Raw genomic sequence first — 18889 nt, forward strand, 5'->3', positions numbered from 1 at the left:
ATGCGGCAATAAAGGTGGATTGGGCATGGGAACGGCGGTTTTCCAATAGTTCTAGGCCAAGCTGCCGACACCTGCCCTCGTAAGGAGGCATGGGGGAGGACAATCCACCCAGGATTTTACATATAGCAAACCTGGTGAATGATCGCTGCACCCGCTCGATACGTTCCACGTGGATTCGAGATGTAGGGGACCAAACTACTGAGCAGTACTCCAAAATCGATCTGACCAGAGAGCAGAACAGAGTCTTCAGGCACATTGGGTCGAAGAAATCGCAAGCAATTTTCTTTAGGAGACCCAATGTTTTCCGCGCCTGATTGACAACTGTGTCAATGTGGTGGCTGAAGGTGAGGCCTCTGTCAAGCCAGACACCGAGGTCGTTTACGACACAAACATGATTGACTTGCACAGAATTTAGGACGTACGAGTGAGTTATTGGAGACTGCGAACGACTAAACGAAATGACGTTACACTTATGTGTAATGTGTAATGTGTAAAGGACATAATGTGAGGGAATTACTAAAACACCAAGAGGAAAAACGATCAAGAATATTTTGTAGGGAAATACAATCACTAGGAGACGAAACTGGGAGAAAGATTTTGAGGTCGTCTGCGTAGCAGAGGAAACACTCAGGAGGGAGGACGGTACGGACATCATTAATAAAAATTATAAACAGCAAAGGACTTAGGACACTACCTTGCGGTACGCCTGCACTACATGAGAAGGGAGTCGAAAACATATAATTGAATTTAACACTGTAGGAACGATCACATAGAAAACAACGTAACCAAGATACAAAAAGATTATTGACGTCAAGTTGTGAAATTTTATTTAGGAGTAAGGAATGAGGAATACGATCAAATGCAGATTTGAAGTCAGTATAAATAGTATCAACTTGTTTAACTGACTCTAACTGGGATGATACGAAAGAGGTGAGGGACATAAGGTTAGTTGTTGTAGAACGGTTAGGAAAAAAGCCATGTTGCTGAGGGATAATAGTAGAACTGGTGAGTTTAAACACATAGGTATGGATAATATGCTCAAATACCTTGGTTATTGCGCATTGTATTGAGATGCCACGGTAATTGGAAATGACAGACGGGTTACCTTTTTTATGTATGGGAACTAGCCATGCTCGCTTCCACAATAAAGGGAATGAAGACGTGGACGAAGATAGGTGAAACAATTTCACCAATAGAGGGACGAACAGAGAAGGTGACTTTTTTTTAAACCGAGGCTGGTATTCCATCCGGTCCAGGGGAGAAGGATGGCTTAAGTTTTTTAAGAGCTTCAGAGACTGTATTAACATTGATAATAATCTTCTAATGATAGAAAAATTGACACATTTTTGTATAGTATATCTCTGTTTGTACAATTTTCCATCACGCAATAACTACAGGATTGATTAAAGCTAAATCTGCTACTCAGGCAGTTTTTAGTTAATGGTATGATTTTTCGTGCTTCTTTTACACTTCCTTTTCTAAATTCTTTTTTTTTAGCCGATTTCATCGACATATAACAATAATGTTAATATTTTCTTACAAATGAAGCACCCGATCGATGGCTCTGAGTTAGAGAGAAGATGCCTCATGGTGCAACAGAACACTGAGATAAATTTCATCCTTATAGGATAAGAGGAAGTGATTATTTAAAATCGTTCTTCTTCTCTTTTGGCATAACAACTGTTGTCGGTCAAGGCCTGCCTGAACCACTTGGCTTGTCTTTCAGTGACTTATTGATTACCATTGCAGGATAGTCCTGCGTATGAGGGCACAGTCCATTTGGGCATGTTAAGTCGTAAGAGACCGACCAAAATCATCCTCATCATTCGTGATGGCAATTGATGGAAATAGCAATGTTATGAGTCTGGGATGTTTTTTGTGCAAAATTATTAGCACTTCATTTTGTTTACAACATTTTCAACGATATGTACCAAATATTGTCGCTAAAAATCCGATATGTGCCGGTCTCGTAGTACAGTCGTCAACTCGTACGACTTAACAACATGCCCGTCATGGGTTCAATCCCCAAATAGACCGTGCCGCCATACGTAAGACTGACTATCCTGCTATGGGGGGGAATCAATTAGCCACTGAATGCCAAGCTCACAAGTGGGTACAGGCAGGCCTTGACCGATGTCGGTTGTTGAGCCAAAGAAGAAGAAGAAAATCCGATATTAAAAAAAAACTGTTTAGAGCTAGGGCTAGGAAAACTATTATACGTCTAAAATTTGAATTTTTTCTTTTTTCATTCAAATCCCAACAGTTACAGTCAGTACAAAAAGTATTCGCCTAGCTGAATATTTTACAGAAAAATGCGAATTATGGCCGCAATAAGTATGGGGCGTCAAAAGTAAAGTAAAGTTTTGATAAAAGCACCATCAATACAAACGTATTGCTAAAAATAACCATTAAAATAGTGCAATAGCTACTAAACACATAAGAAACTTAAAAAAAATCGTTGCAAGAGTGTGCAAAAAGTATTCTTCTATATGGCTTTTTACTCATTTACGCTGCCCAAACACTACGTAGTAGTGATGGGAATAGTTCCGAAAATTGAGGAACGGAACGAACCTGCCAATCTGGAGAAAAGAACGGAACGCGGAACGCAGGTTCAAGATAACCTGTCATGTTTACGCGTTTTTCAGTTGCTCACTATATTTATTGATAACTTGAAAGTATTCATTTAATACTGTGTAACATCTGTTATTTGCAATTATCACACAGTTTCAATTCAAGCAAAGCTAAATAACAGTTAGTGAATGTGTAAAACTATTCTACTGCTTAAAGAAAAACGCTTAACTTAAGTATACCGCTGTACAGTGCATTTTATATTAAAAGGTCGATATATTTTGTTGTTTATGTTTTTAACTAATATTGATCATTTTTCTCTTTTTATTTTTCTAATTAATGATTTAAATTGGAAATGTTTTGCAACGCACACTACACTTATTGAATTAATATTTATCAATAGAAGCAGCTAGCATCGAATCATCGGTCTATAACAAATACATAGAATGTTAAGTTGTTTCCGTAGGGTTGACATTATACTTTACGGAGCACTAACGGGGTTTCCATTTGTCCGTTAGTGCACTTTAATTGGTTTTAAGAATAGTGCTATTCCATGGGTCGATTAACGGTGTTCATTAAATTATTGCGGAAGGCTAAACGTGTTGTACACCCTAAGTTTTTAGTTACACAAAGAAGATTACATGTAAACATTCAAGTGAGTTTTTTTGAATGCGCAACGGAACAGTTTAGCACCAAACACATAGCAATTCATTGATTATCACAATCCAGTCAAAATAACTCACCAATGCTAATAATATCCATATGGCAAATAAGAAGCAATTCATTGATTGCATTTACCGCTAGCGCTGGATTGTCTCTTTCAATTTTGGCGATTAGCTTCTCACTTCATCACAAATCTCTATCCTTTTCTGGCTTCAAAGCGCTGGTGTTGTACCGTTATCTCTGAGAGAATATAGCGTGCGCTGTTATCAGTCACATAGACAGAATGTGTGTGTGTATCCATACAGAACAGCAAACGAAAAGAGAAAGACGTTCTATACCGGATCGAAAAGAACGCTGAGAGAAACAGGTTCAGATTTTACCTGCTTCCTCTGTACGTACCAAATCGGCCCATCGTATGAAAGAGAGCAGATGATCGTGCGTTCCAGAACGGATCGAAAAGAACGCTGAGAGAAACAGGTTCAAAATGATCCTGGATGCTTTGTTTGCAGCATAATACTAAAAATAATAATAATAATAATAATAATAATAATAATAATAATAATAATAATAATAATAATAATAATAATAATAATAATAATAATAATTATAATAATAATAATAATAATAATAATAATAATAATAATAATAATAATAATAATAATAATAATAATAATAATAATAATAATAATAATAATAATAATAATAATAATAATAATAATAATAATAATAATAATAATAATAATAATAATAATAATAATAATAATAATAATAATAATAATAATAATAATAATAATAATAATAATAATAATAATAATAATAATAATAATAATAATAATAATAATAATAATAATAATAATAATAATAATAATAATAATAATAATAATAATAATAATAATAATAATAATAATAATAATAATAATAATAATAATAATAATAATAATAATAATAATAATAATAATAATAATAATAATAATAATAATAATAATAATAATAATAATAATAATAATAATAATAATAATAATAATAATAATAATAATAATAATAATAATAATAATAATAATAATAATAATAATAATAATAATAATAATAATAATAATAATAATAATAATAATAATAATAATAATAATAATAATAATAATAATAATAATAATAATAATAATGATAATAATAATAATAATAATAATAATAATAATAATAATAATAATAATAATAATAATAATAATAATAATAATAATAATAATAATAATAAAAATAATGATCATTATTATAATTATTATTATTATTATTATTATAATTATTATTATTATTATTTTTATCTTTATTAAGACTATTATTATTTTATTATTTTTATTTATATAATTAATTTTACTTTTATTATTATTATTATTATTATTATTATTATTATTATTATTTTAATTATTATTGTTGTTTTTATAACGATAATTATTTATATTATTATTATTTTTATTATTATTATTAGTATTATTATTATTATTTTTTTTATTATTATTATTATTTTTATAATTTTAATTATTATTATTTTTATAATTTTTAATACTATTATTATTATTATTATTATTATTATTACTATTATTATTATTATTATTACTATTATTATTATTATTATTATTAATCATATTTTTATATTCATAATAATAATAATAACATATATTATTATATAATACTGGGCTCACCACGATTCTAGTCAGGTTTTTGTATGGAGTTTGACAGTTGGAGGCTGAAATCATGTAAACATTCCATACAAAACCACACAAAAAACTAGCCTGCGATTTTTATTCTAGATTATTCTATCCCCAAAGCTAGAATAAGATTCGAGTACCTGCTCGAAAACACGGTGTTGTTTACATTTACCCCAAGGTACATTAAAGAGATCACGTGGTGGAATCTAGAGTCAAAGTGTATGTAGTCCAAGTGGTCTCATAGTATGATTTTTTAAACCAAATTTGAATACCACTTTTTGACAGGATGGGTGAAATCTTTTGTTCAAACGAGCTTTCTTGAGGCTTGGCGAATATTCAAAACACTCTTAAAATCTTCATTCAGAAGCAGAAGCGATAAAAATCAGGCTTCTAAATTCATACATCTTGGGATAAGCCCACGTGTATACTACCCGCTGCGCAAAGCGACGGAAGAAATCATGGCGCTCGGAGAATTTTATCATGCCTTCCTATTCTTACCAATGGCAAATTTGTCGTGCAGCTCGTCGAGCTACCCGTCCCTGGCTCCGCCTCAAACCCCTCGCCTGAGCGCGCTGTCGAAGGTTTGGATGTGTTGGTGCGTCAGACGGTCAATCGCTGTCAGCCGTCGTCCGTGCTTTTTCCCTCCATAGCGCCATCTCTTTCTCGCGTGTGGACAATGCTCATGAGTTGATGTGGCGCTTAAAAAACCGTTCATACACATTGCGGCGATGAAGTTGCATTTTTACAAATCAAACCAAAAAAGCGCAATGAGTTTAATCGATGCAATGTAAAAATGACTACGGAATCGCTAGCGCACGATGGAGGGTTTGCTGTGCAAGTCGCTGAACTCTAATTCGCATTGATACGTTCAGCCCGGCGCTGATTTTCATCAACTTTCCGTTCCGCCAGCATCAAGAACGCAAGCTGATTGTTAAACCAGCATCCTGAAAAGTTCACTAGCAGTCCCTGGGGCATGTCATTGTGCTGAACGTGTTAAGCATTAAGCATAATTTTGTTACCTTAATCTTTTGCTTTCGTATGCTGTAGATTACACAGATATGCTGAGCAGTTTGCGCATGTGTGTATGCAAAACTGTCGCCGAATCTATGCTCTTCCGGAATGTTATGATCGATCGGTCAAAGAAAGGAAGGAGTTCATGACAGTGGCAGAGTAGAGAAATCGGGGGCCCTAGGCGGAAAGACGAGTTGAGGCCCCTGTAAATGGTAGCTGATGACCGGGAGGAGGGGGTACTGGCATACAGCCGTTGGGAGATTAAACAGTATACTTAAATTGACGGCGGATTGGGGGGAAGGAGGGGGGGTGCCCATGGGACCTCTACGATCATCGGTCACAGGCCCTAAAATTGTAGTCGCCATGAGGGGAGGGGAGGTGCAAATGGTTCTCCAGCCACGGGGCCCCAACGACCATCTTTCCGGGGGGCCCTTATCGCTAATACTCTGTCCAATTCTAGACATACGGCATACTACAGACTAGAGATGTTCGGTGACCGCCTAGTCCGCCTACCGTTAGATCCCCCGCTGATTCATGACGGTGTTTTTTTTTTACTCTGGAGGTACATCCCTCTTCCTGCCTGCTGCGTATGCACCGGGCAGGAGACAGTGTGGCAGTATGCAAGTTGCACACTGGATAGGAGCGGGCCCGCGGCACCGCCATCATTGCGCACATCTGCATGCCCGTCGTGGGTTCTAATCGCGTATGAACCATCCGCCGTAGCAAGGGCTACGCGGTACTCAAGTCCTGAAAAGGCCGGCATGATCGCGTTGACTATTACGCCAATAATAATAAAAAGAACTTAGCATAGCAGTCCACACCCGGGTAAGAGTTTGTCTTGACTTTGTTGCTGCCGGGCTACCGATGTGACGAGACAAATACACGGAATGCACTCGAACAAAACATGAACCTACCGATCCGAACCCACTCCAAGGCATTGCCGGTCAACCGGCGTCATGATAACTACTCCGAACCAACAAGCCACCAGATTCTGGACGGACAGGTGCAGCACCATACGCGCACCGTAATAAACAAATCCAGAATCCTCTTTTGTATGGATTCAATTCAAAATGTTGTTTCCACTTGAGTCCGCTAGCTGAATTAGAAATAAATGTGCAACATATCACACGCACGTTTGCTTTGATCGTGTGTCTTTTTAATACCCCCAACAGCAGAGCCGATCGCAAAGATGCCAATGCAAATGGTTGTGTTGTCTCTCAGGTAGCGAGATCGAAAATGCATGGACTTTGTAGCCGCAGCGGATGAAAATGTACGCATCAGAATCAAATAGTTTTGGGGTTTCCAAACGCACGCACACGCACAAACACGCGCGCGCAAACTCACACACACACACACACACACACACACACACACACACACACACACACACACACACACACACACACACACACACACACACACACACACACACACACACACACACACACACACACACACACACACACACACACACACACACACACACACACACACACACACACACACACACACACACACACACACACACACACACACACACACACACACACACACACACACACATACACACATACACACACACACACACACACACACACACACACACACACACACACACACACACTCACACATACACACATACACACACACAAACACACACACACATACACAAACACACACACACACACACACACATGGATGGATTGATTGGAGTTGAGCCATGAAGGACGTGCTTTTGTTGTCCCTTCTGATCGAAGCTGTTTTTTATAGTGTTTTAGTGCGATTCACTGGTGCTTTTCCTCGACAAGGAATTTGGTTCTGCCTGTGGTTTCCGTGCGTGTAGCGGGTTCTGACCGCGGGCCTTTTTCTGCTGAGGGGCAGAAGCGCGGAACGTGCTAATCTTGTGGAACGCGGGTGAAGCCGCCACTATAGAACAAGGTCGTTTTAGAAGGAAGTGCGGTTGTTTGTAGTGGTGTTGCCGTGGAAAGTATCTCGTGCATTTAGGATACACACTGTACCACTTAAATATTGATAGTGCGCGTGAAGTATAGTTCGGTATTACGGGTGCCTCTACGCACACTAGAGTGTAGCGAGTAGTGTAATTGTGCTGGTGAAGCTAGGAGCACCCAGTGCGTGAGTGACTAGAACGTGAGTTCTGTGAGTTTCAGTGACTTATCGTTGCGTTCGTTGCGTTGTGTGTGGTATCCAAACACCACCGGTATACTGTGTGCGTAGTGAGTGTATTACGATCATCGAGTGCGTGAGTGCCTTTGAGTTAACGTGCGGAAGAAGCATTAAGGTGCGCATACACGTACCGTGCGCGGTTAGCGTCTTAGGGTGCGCATACACTCAAAGAACTAAATGCGCTGCGTATCTGGATTCGCCTGACGGAATGAACGGAAACGAATCGCTTCATCCTCGTCCGCTAGGGTCTGCCCTTAAGGACATAGGCGCCTTTTTTGGTCGTAGCAGCAAGACGCCAAGATCGCCCCCGGATGATAATGTGCAGGGTTCTGTTTCACCGGCGGAGGATGTCGTTGAAGTTACGCCGGAAGAGCAGACTTCAGCCAGCATGGAGTGCCAGGAAACTTCCCATCCTATCAAGGAACAGGGTTTCGAGGTTAGTGCCAGCAAACTGCAAGAAGCTCTGATGGTAGCAAGGGAGCTGCATACGTATACGAAGGATCGGAACAATGTACATGCTCCGATAAAAAAGATGTCAGTGAGCATCCTCTCGGCGTTATCGTGTATCGAACGGGAGCTGCTGACTATGAAGTTGCGAGCGGAGAGGGCTGAAAAGGCGCTTCGCGAGGTCCAATCGGAACCTCCAGAAACACCTATGACTGGGAAGAAAAGTAGGAAAGCGAGAACGCCAGAGGAAGCAGAGGACGCTAAACGAGCAAAAAACGATGCTCCCTCTTGTAACCGTCCAGATGCAGAGTACAGCGAAGGGGGTAAAAACTCAGAGAACGGTGAGCTATGGAGCACGGTTGTCAGCAAAAAGGCCCAACGCAAGAAGAAGATGGGAACCATGGCGGAGGGTAAGCAAACAAGATCGGGTGAACACAACGGCCCAGTTAAACCCGTACCGCGACGACCAAAAACGGAGGCAATCCTAGTTGAGACAACTGAAGTATCAACGCACAAAGACATCCTCCGCAAGCTTAAAGCTGACCCTGAGCTACAGTCGTTCGGCAAACAAGTTGCTCGAATAAGAAGCACAAAAAATGGAGGATTGCTATTTGAGCTTAAGAAAAGTGATCAAACGGAGTGCGAAAGCTTTTCCGGAAAGATTCAACAAGCCATTGGTGAAGCTGGCAACGTAAAGTCTTTGGGACAAATGGAGACAGTAGAAATTCGTTTCATCGACGAAGAAACGGAAGCAGCTGACGTAGAGAGGGATCTGAGAAACCAGATAACTGGTCTCGAAGGCTATAAGGTGGAGGTAACGATGAAGCCTTCCTTCTCTGGTATGCAGACCGCTCTAGTGAAACTCCCGGTAAAGCTAGTGTCGGTGGTTACAGGAGCAGGAAAAGTGCAAATCGGTTGGTCAGTCTGCCCGGTGCGTATAAATATACCGAGCAGAAGATGTTATCGCTGCTGGCAAACCGACCACATTTCTCAGGACTGTTGTGGACCAGACAGAAGGGACTGCTGCCTGCGCTGCGGGGAAAAAGGGCACTTCGCTGCTACGTGTCGTCAGCCACCACGATGTGTGCTTTGTCCAGATGGATCCAACGCGCATCACTCTAGTGGAGCATTCTGTCCGGCGGCTAAGAAAACAGCACCATGGAAGTAGCCCAGATAAACCTAAACCATTGTGAAGAGGCACAGGCACTACTGAGCCAGGTGATGGTGGAGGAGATAGGAGATATTGCCATAGTCTCTGAGCCATACAGCGCTCCAACAGGCTCTAGTAGCTGGGTGGCAGATAAGACTGGGAACGCTGCAATATGGGTGACAGGCAGGTACCCAATACAACGGGTAGTATCTAACACCTTCGAGGGTTTCTGCATAGCTGAAGTAAATGGAGTGTTTTTCTGCAGCTGTTATGCTCCCCCAAGTTGGGAGCTAGAGAGCTTCCATGTTATGCTAGACAACCTCGTAGCAGAGCTGGATGGGCATAGACCACTTGTAATTGCCGGTGATTTCAATGCCTGGGCTGTGGAATGGGGGAGCAAGCGAACTAATAGCAGAGGTGATGCTGTTCTCGAAAGCTTCGCCCGGCTGGGAGTAACGCTGGGAAATACCGGCACAACCCCCACGTTCAACAGAAACGAGAGGACATCAATCGTTGATATTACGTTCTGCAGTCCCACCCTCTCGGAGAGATTGAACTGGCGAGTTAGTGATGCACTCACTCTCAGCGACCATAATGTTGTCAGATACGCCATCATCCAAGGGCATAGGCTAACATCATCATTAGCGCATGGGTCCCGAGTTGGTGGTAGAGGCTGGAAAACCGAATCCTTCAATGAGGATTTCTTTAAGGAGCTTTTAGCTTTCGGAGATTTCGGCGAAGCCGTGAGCGCCTCTCAAATCGTGATAGCCCTTACCAAAGCCTGTGATGGCGCTATGCCAAGAAGAAAACCTCCTAACGGGCGACGACCACCTGTGTACTGGTGGAACGCGTCGATTAAAAGACAACGGGCTGAATGCGTAGCAGCACGGCGCAAAATGCAGCGAGAAAGATGCCCTGAAGTAAAACAACAACTCAGGATCGTATACATTGCGGCTAGGTCAGAACTTAAAAGAGCGATTAAAGCCAGTAAAAGGCAACACTTCCTCAAGCTATGCGACGAAATCGCTCGGAAGCCCTGGGGACTTGCCTTCAATACACTCATGAATAAGGTAAAGTCTTCGGAACCTGTAGAACAGTGTCCTGTAAAGCTGAAGAGCATTATTGAAACCCTGTTTCCAACACATGCACCACCGAACCTCAGTCCTACGATCAACACGCCAGAGACTGACCCTGTGCCTATAACGAGACAGGAGATTATTAACCTGGCCAATCGTTTAAAATGTGGCAAAGCTCCTGGGATAGATGGCATCCCCAATATGGCGATCAAGGCTGCTATGTTGGCATACCCTGATGTGTTCAAAAACGTGCTAATGAACACCCTGACTACCGGCCAGTTTCCGTCAATGTGGAAAAGACAGAAATTAGTCTTGATACCGAAGCCAGGTAAGCCGCCAGGCCACCCGTCAGCTTTGAGGCCCTTGGGACTTGTGGATAACCTGGCCAAAGTGCAAGAGATGGTGATTTTGGACCGCCTAACAAAATACACTGAGGGACCACACGGTCTGTCTGATCGTCAATTCGGCTTCCGGAAAAAACGATCTACAGTGGACGCGATACTGGCGGTGCTGGAAAAAGGTAATGCGGCGTTTCAACGGAAGCGATGTGGAGCTCGATACTGTGCACTCATCACCATCGACGTGAAGAATGCCTTCAACAGTGCTAGTTGGGAGGCAATTGCGGCAGCGGTAGAGCGCATGAAGATTCCCCCGCACTTGTGCAGGCTGTTGAGGAATTATCTTGACGGTCGCGTGCTGCAGTATGATACTGCGGAAGGAGTGAAAACCAATGCCATCACCGCAGGCGTACCCCAGGGTTCAGTGCTTGGTCCCACCCTGTGGAACGTCATGTATGATGGAGTACTGACCCTCGCCCTCCCTCCTGGTGTCGAAATCACTGGTTTTGCAGACGACATCGCTATCACTGTCTCAGCTGTGTCTATTGAGGAGGTAGAGATGCTCGCCACCGACGCAGTCTGTCGGATTGACCGGTGGATGCGGGACGCAAAGCTAGCGATTGCGCATGCGAAGACTGAGTTCATCGTCATCAGCAGTCACAAGGTGCACCAAAAAGCATCGATAATGGCAGGAACTGTACAAGTCGAGTCTACCAGATCGCTGAAGTATCTTGGGGTAGTCATTGATGACCGACTGAAATTTAAGAGCCACCTCGAGGAAGCCTGCAAGAAGGCCATGAAAGCAATAAATGCACTAGCGGCATTCACTCCAAACATTGGCGGACCGAGTAGCAGCATTAGGCGCCTTCATGCTAACTGCGCCATCTCGGTGTTGAGGTACGGAGCGCCGGTTTGGGCGCATATACTAAAGGAGAAGCAGCACCAGAACACCGTGAATAAGGTGCACAGGAAGTTGGCCATGCGTGTTACTAGCGCGTACCGTACCATTTCGTACGAAGCGGTATGCGTTATTGCGAGCATGATGCCTCTTTGCATCACCCTCGAGGAGGACTCAAAGAACTTCCGGAAATCGCGTGCGGGGGAATCTCTCACTGAGACTGCCAAGAAAGCCTCAAGGCAAGCATCGATGCGGCAATGGCAGAACGAGTGGAGTAACTCGTTGAATGGAAGATGGACCTACTTGCTGATCCCCGACGTTGCAGCATGGCTAGACAGGAAACATGGTGATGTGGACTACTTTGTCACCCAGGTTCTTTCTGGCCATGACTGTTTTAGAAGCTATCTACACAGGTTCAATCGCGCCTCTTCATCTCGGTGCCCTGCGTGCAAGGATGAAGATGAGACGGTGGACCACGTCATGTTCCACTGCCCTCGATTCGCCGAGGAACGCCTGCAGTTGAACGAGAGTTGCAGAGTAGAGGTGGGCCGTTCTAACCTGGTACAAGTCATGCTGCAGCACACCGACTCATGGGAGGCAGCGGCAACAACAATGCGTCTGATCCTGACCAAGCTGCACCAAAAATGGAAGCAAGACCAGCAGCTCGGCGATATTTAAATTCGTCGAGAGTGTATGTGTTAGTGAACGCTTGAGTGCGCGGCAGAAAAAGTGTCGTTTAGTGTCTTGTGTTTCGCGTCGTCGTCATGACCGTTTTGTGTTCGCGTGATAACTGTAAAATCTGTCTCGCGAACTTTGGCTCATCGTGCAGTAGCGAGGTTGAAATGCTAATGCATAAGCCCTTCTCCAAGAAGCATACCGAAAGGTGAACCCATGGGGAAGGGTATATGGCCCAAGGAGGGGGTTTACTGGGTAAGAATCCCATGTCAACACCCGTGCGACAACGGGAGTCTTCCGAAGATTCCCCCTCCTTGTAAAACAAAAAAAAAAAAAAACACACACACACACACACACACACACATACACACACACACACACACACACACACACACACACACACACACACACACACACACACACACACACACACACACACACACACACACACACACACACACACACACACACACACACACACACACACACACACACACACACACACACACACACACACACACACACACACACACACACACACACACACATACACACACACTCACACATACACACACACTCACACATACACACACACACACACACACACACACACACACACACACACACACACACACACACACACACACACACACATACACACACACTCACACATACACACACACTCACACATACACACAATCAAACACAAGTAACGTGGTAAAACAAGTGCAAGGTGCGTTGAAAACACCAGGGTTCTATCCTTATGTCCGATACTGTACTATATAGGTACTATATAGTCCCAGCTTCGTCCGTCGCGACAGGTTCTTTGAGGTGAACTGCTTTTTCAGGCTGTAGAACGACCGGTTGGCAGCCAGCATCCTTGCACGCAACTCAACTTCCATACTGTTGTCGTTGCTGACCTTGTGACGTCCCACAATTCTCCACCGCGACTCGAGGGTGGAGGTCAATTGTGACCCAAGATAGGTGAATTGTGGGACGACTTCAAAAGTGCGTTCACCTATCTGTACATCACGCCTACGTAGATTCGGATTATTTATTGGTAGACCCGCTGATGTTGCCACCATCAGTTTGGTCTTTGCCTCGTTTATCTGCAATCCGAGGTTCTCTGCCGCCTGCTCAATCCCTTGGTAGGCTTCTGCTACATAGGAGAGCCGCAGACCAATGATGTCTATATCATCAGCGTATGCCAGGATCTGGGTTGACTTATAGAAGATGGTTCCCGTAGTCTCCACCCTCGAGTCGCGGATGGCCCTCTCTAGCGCCAAGTTGAATAGGAGACAGGCAAGCCCGTCCCCCTGGCGCAGACCCTTGGTGGTAGCAAAAGGTCCTGAGAGTTTTCCATCCACCCTCACCTGGCATGTGACGTTGGTCATAGTCATTCTAACTAGCCTTATCAGTTTGGCCGGGATTCCAAATGAGTTCATGGCGTCGTACAGTTTTACCCTGGCTATGCTATCGTATGCGGCTTTGAAGTCTATGAAGAGATGGTATGTGTCGTTTCTGTATTCAGCCATCTTCTCCAAGATCTGCCGCATGGTAAAGATCTGATCAGTGGTTGATTTTCCGTTTCGGAATCCTCTTTGATAGTTTCCTACTATCTCTTCGACGTGCGGGACAAGGCGATCCTGAAGGATCAGGGAGAATATTTTATAGGCAGTATTCAACACCGTAATACCCCTGTAGTTGTTGCAGTCCAACCTGTCTCCCTTCTTGTATACGGGGTAGATGATGTCGAGATTCCAATCACAAGGCATCGATTCGCTATCCCACACCTCAGTAACAATTTGATGAATCTCGTTTTCTAGTCGTGCACCTCCATTCTTGACCAGTTCAGCTGCAATTCCGTCGGTTCCGGGTGCCTTATTATTTTTCAGCCGACGGATAGCCTTTCGTGTTTCTTCTATGCTAGGTGGCAGTAGCATGACACTATCTGCTATGATTGTCATAACAGATCCTAATAACCTACGGTTATTACGACCGATAAGAAGAATCGAAGCTTAGGGGTAAAATCATTAGAATCATTGATCTTATTGTTTTTGTACTCCTCGGATTGCATATTCCTCATTTTTTTGATTAAAACGAGACATCAGTTTTGTAAATCAACTAGCAGTTGTTATAAAAAAAAGAGCAAAACATACCCTGGTAGGTGGTTATGGAAATTAAGGTTAAAAGGAAGAGGAAAACAGGGCAAATTGGGCATGTATAGCAGTTTACTGAAAATTCCTTTGAATATGCCACAAAACAAATTATTTTTAATATGCCGTTATGATTTATCTATAAATCAAAGTTGCCACATAGCCTGAAAATAACTTAAACACATGAAAAAACATGTTGATGTTTCACGAGCTACTATTTTAACACGCGGGGCAAAATGGGCATAGTCCTTGTGCAAAATGGGCATATATAAACAAAACTTGAAACGTCAAAACACTTGGGCCACAACAACTGCGCTTAGGTAATGGTCTACGCTTTTGCGCACGTTTCGTAAAATGTATTCTCGTCCTATCTTTTGTTTTACTGGTCATGAAAGCCTTTTAAATTCCTTCAAACATTTGTTATCAAAATTAAAACAGATTTTACATGTTTCAATCGAATCTTTCGAAGCTGTGCCTGTTACCATTATTGTAGGGACAAATACAACACCATAGCCTCACCAAGCGCCAATATGTCAAAAGCATCTGCCCATTTTACACAAGCGTAACTGCCGTTTTTGCCCCAAGCGTAACTGCCCATTTTTCCCCACTTGAAGCATTTTTGTAGTTATTTTTATAATAGTAAAAATACGCATTCAAATGCCTTGTTTTCTCGAGCAAAATGTAAAGAAATATCATATCTTTAAAAATATACCATGTAAAACTTCCACCAATCCTTGTGACACTAGTTTAAGCTCATTTTCGAAGTGGCAAAAATTACACCAATATGCTACTTAATCTTATTTTGCATTTCTCTTGGTTATTTGTTATGTAAGGGTTATGAAACTTACATGGTGTTCATAGAACACTTCAATGAATACATTTTAAGCATTTGAATGTATCTTTGTAGTGAAATAACGCTTTTTAACCATTTTGCCCCACATGCCCATTTTGCCCCGCTTTCATCTACAACATTATAATATTCAGCCAGAATCAGATCAAATAACTGTTTTAGTGGCAAAAACATACCACAAAAACCACAAGCCTACATCTACAACTTGACGGAAAATCTTAAAATTCAATATAGGGAAAAGCATGACAAAATGGACCGGTTAATGATTTGGGACTGCATCTTATTGCGTAACCCTATTCCAGGCAACCGGCTACCCGGGTAGCAAAATCGATCTTTATTGCTCATTTCTCTGATTCCAGGAATCCGATTCAATTGAAATTTGGTATATTTGTGTAATCCACAGCCATCTATCACTGAATTTTTTCGTAGAATTTTTTGAGCATAATTAACCTGATTTTTAGGATTAAGTTTTCCAATACCCCTATTCCAGGCAACCGCGCTACACGGGTAGCCAGCAACTTTGGAAGCTTACAGGGTTTTCCAAGCCACTTCAATGTTGGTACTGAAGATTTCAACAAATGCTGAAGGCTGCACGGGCGATTTTAAGACTGGAAAGCCAGTTCAAAGCACAAAGTTTCGTATTCAAAATCGTAACACTATTTTTCAATTTTGGTATACGCCACTTCAATCTGTCATTTTGGTGGGCAGTCGCCACTATGGGATAGAAGAAACTGCAATACGTCAAAATGTTCAATGATTGATGGTTTGTTTTCCTTTAACATTGGAAACGTGTTTTAACGTGCAAACAACAATTATTGAATTCATTAAAAAAATTAAAACTATTGATAGTTTTGTTCATTTGATGGTTTCCATACTGTATTCGTTGGGATGATTTAGAAAACATCACTCACTGAACATTATGACGTATTTCATTTCCTTCTATCCCATAATGGCGATGGGATTTATTCATGTATTTAATTAATTACTTAACAAAGTTATCTAGCCATGCTGGCCTCCATAACTTAATACTAGATACCTAACTAATATAAACACTGAATTGAGCAAATAAATAAAAGCTGACCACAAAAATAAATTGATACAGGGTTTTCCAAGCCACTTCAATGTTGAAACTGAAAATTTCAACCACGTTAAATGTATGCTGAAGGCTTCACGGGTGAATTCAAGTCTGAAAAGCCAGTTCAACACAAAAAGTTTTGTTTTCAAAATCGTTACACTATTTTTCAATATCGGTATAAGCCATTTCGATCTGTCAGTTTGGCGGGCTCTCGCCACTATGGGATAGAAGGAAATGCAATACGTCAAAATGTTCAATGATTGATGGTTTGTTTTCTTTTAGCATTGAAAACGTGTTTTAACGTGCAAACAACAATTATTAAATTAATTAAAACTATTTATAGTTTTGTTCATTTCATGGTTTCTATACTGTATTCGTTGGGATGATGCAGAAAACCTCACTCACTGAACATTTTGACGTATTTAATTTCTTTCTATCCCATTGCGGCGAGAGCCCGCCAAACTGACAGATCGAAATGGCTTATACCGATATTGAAAAATAGTTTAACGATTTTGAAAACAAAACTTTTTGTATTGAACTGGCTTTTCAGACTTGAATTTACCCGTGCAGCCTTCAGCATACATTTAACGTGATTGAAATTTCCAGTTTCAACATTGAAGTGGCTTGGAAAACCCTGTAACAGGCCTATTATTTTACTCGAATGACATTCGATTCCGTCGGAAGCACTCGAGTCGAGCGGGAGAAAAATTGGTATCGTTTTCGCCATTCGAATCGATGAAGGTTTCGTCGACATTTTTGTTCTAACACCCAGATAGCAAAGCCGAAGGCCTTTGTATGGGAGCCATCGCGCTCATCAAGGCTCACTTAGTCGCGCGCATAAAGCAAAATGTGCACGATGGCAAAAAAAACCCGAAAACGCTTCGTGTGGCCCTCTCTCGTGTTTCTAGTTTTATTCTCTCTCGCATGTCATCACTCTCTCCCAGTTTTTCGGATTGAAATGAGAATTCACTCTCTTGATTTGGTTGCGGCGGCCTAGCTGCTTCACACTCTTTATTTCTTTTCTTTTTGCAGTTCGCACAAGAGGATTCACACATGTGTTCTCACATACTTACATACACACACACGGTGGTTGGTAGACTGGCGCGGCTGTTTCCAATTCTGTCTTCTCTTCTTCCTCTCTCTTCACACCGCGCTGCAGCCCGTTTGGTGGTGCGCGTGTTCAGTCTGCTTGGTTCCGGGAAGATATCATCAAATTTGGCGCGCCTCAACCGCGGTGTTGTATGAAGGCTGTTGATGAAAATACACAATTAATACACACACTTTGTTGAAAAGATTACAGTTTATTTGAAGATGTGAAAAGCTTACCTTTGTGCTTGAGGATCAATTGAACATTAACGCCTGCACACACAGGCACACAGTGTCGCAATTTGAAGAGGTTTTGGGAACAGCTAGCGGTAGCAGCACACATCTGAAACTTGTAAAGTGCAATGTTTTAATTATAATAAATGTCACATAACACTAGACACTTAGAAAAGGCCACTTACCGAAACAATTAGATGATAACAATTCGTCCTCCGATAAAGCAAAAAGAACACCGCGGATGGTCCAGTACGGAAAAGTGTTTTACGCAGGAAAAATAGTTCACGCAGCACACAAACACACACTCTCACGTCCACAGTTCAGAGCACACTGAAGTCGCTCTTTGGCTTGGATGGAAAAGAGCAAACACCCAGATGAGTGCGATGGAAGAAAATGACTTGTGTTCAACAGGGATGGGTAGAATCCAACACACGAAGTGTACAGGAATATTCTCTTCGTGTGGTAAGAGAGAATTGACTAACACCCTGATGAGCGAGAACGCAACAAACGTTGTAGAATGTAGAAATGGGATAGGAATAGTGAGCGAAGGCAGTTTTTGGACATGAGGGAGATGAAACTGGGAGAAACAGGCTTCGGTTGCTACTTGGGCATCTGTGTGTTTGACAGTTGGTCGAAGCAACCGGCGGTCGGAGTGAGTGTAAACAAATAGATTCAGTACTTCTTTAAAATCAATTTTTCCATAATTTTGTTGGAAATGGGGTAAATATGAGCCATGAGAGTGTTGATAAACTTATGTTAAACTTAACTACACACATAG

General features: G+C 41.7%; 2 protein-coding genes across 3 annotated transcripts in view; both read left to right on the forward strand.

Moving 5' to 3' along the window:
* Positions 1-4451, forward strand: part of LOC133391117 (probable cyclin-dependent serine/threonine-protein kinase DDB_G0292550) — a gene marked incomplete at both ends in the record, with an annotated part of 7474 nt that extends 3023 nt beyond the window's left edge. The window contains one exon of the mRNA XM_061641862.1: positions 3749-4451. Within this exon, the coding sequence (XP_061497846.1) occupies positions 3749-4451 (703 nt within the window). The remainder of the gene's footprint in view (positions 1-3748) is intronic.
* Positions 1-18889, forward strand: part of LOC1274421 (uncharacterized) — a 151268-nt gene that overhangs the window by 5686 nt on the left and 126693 nt on the right. The gene's annotated exons all lie outside the window — the stretch shown is intronic.

The sequence above is a fragment of the Anopheles gambiae genome, chromosome 2 (assembly GCF_943734735.2).
Source record: "Anopheles gambiae chromosome 2, idAnoGambNW_F1_1, whole genome shotgun sequence".
Lineage (NCBI taxonomy): Eukaryota > Metazoa > Arthropoda > Insecta > Diptera > Culicidae > Anopheles > Anopheles gambiae.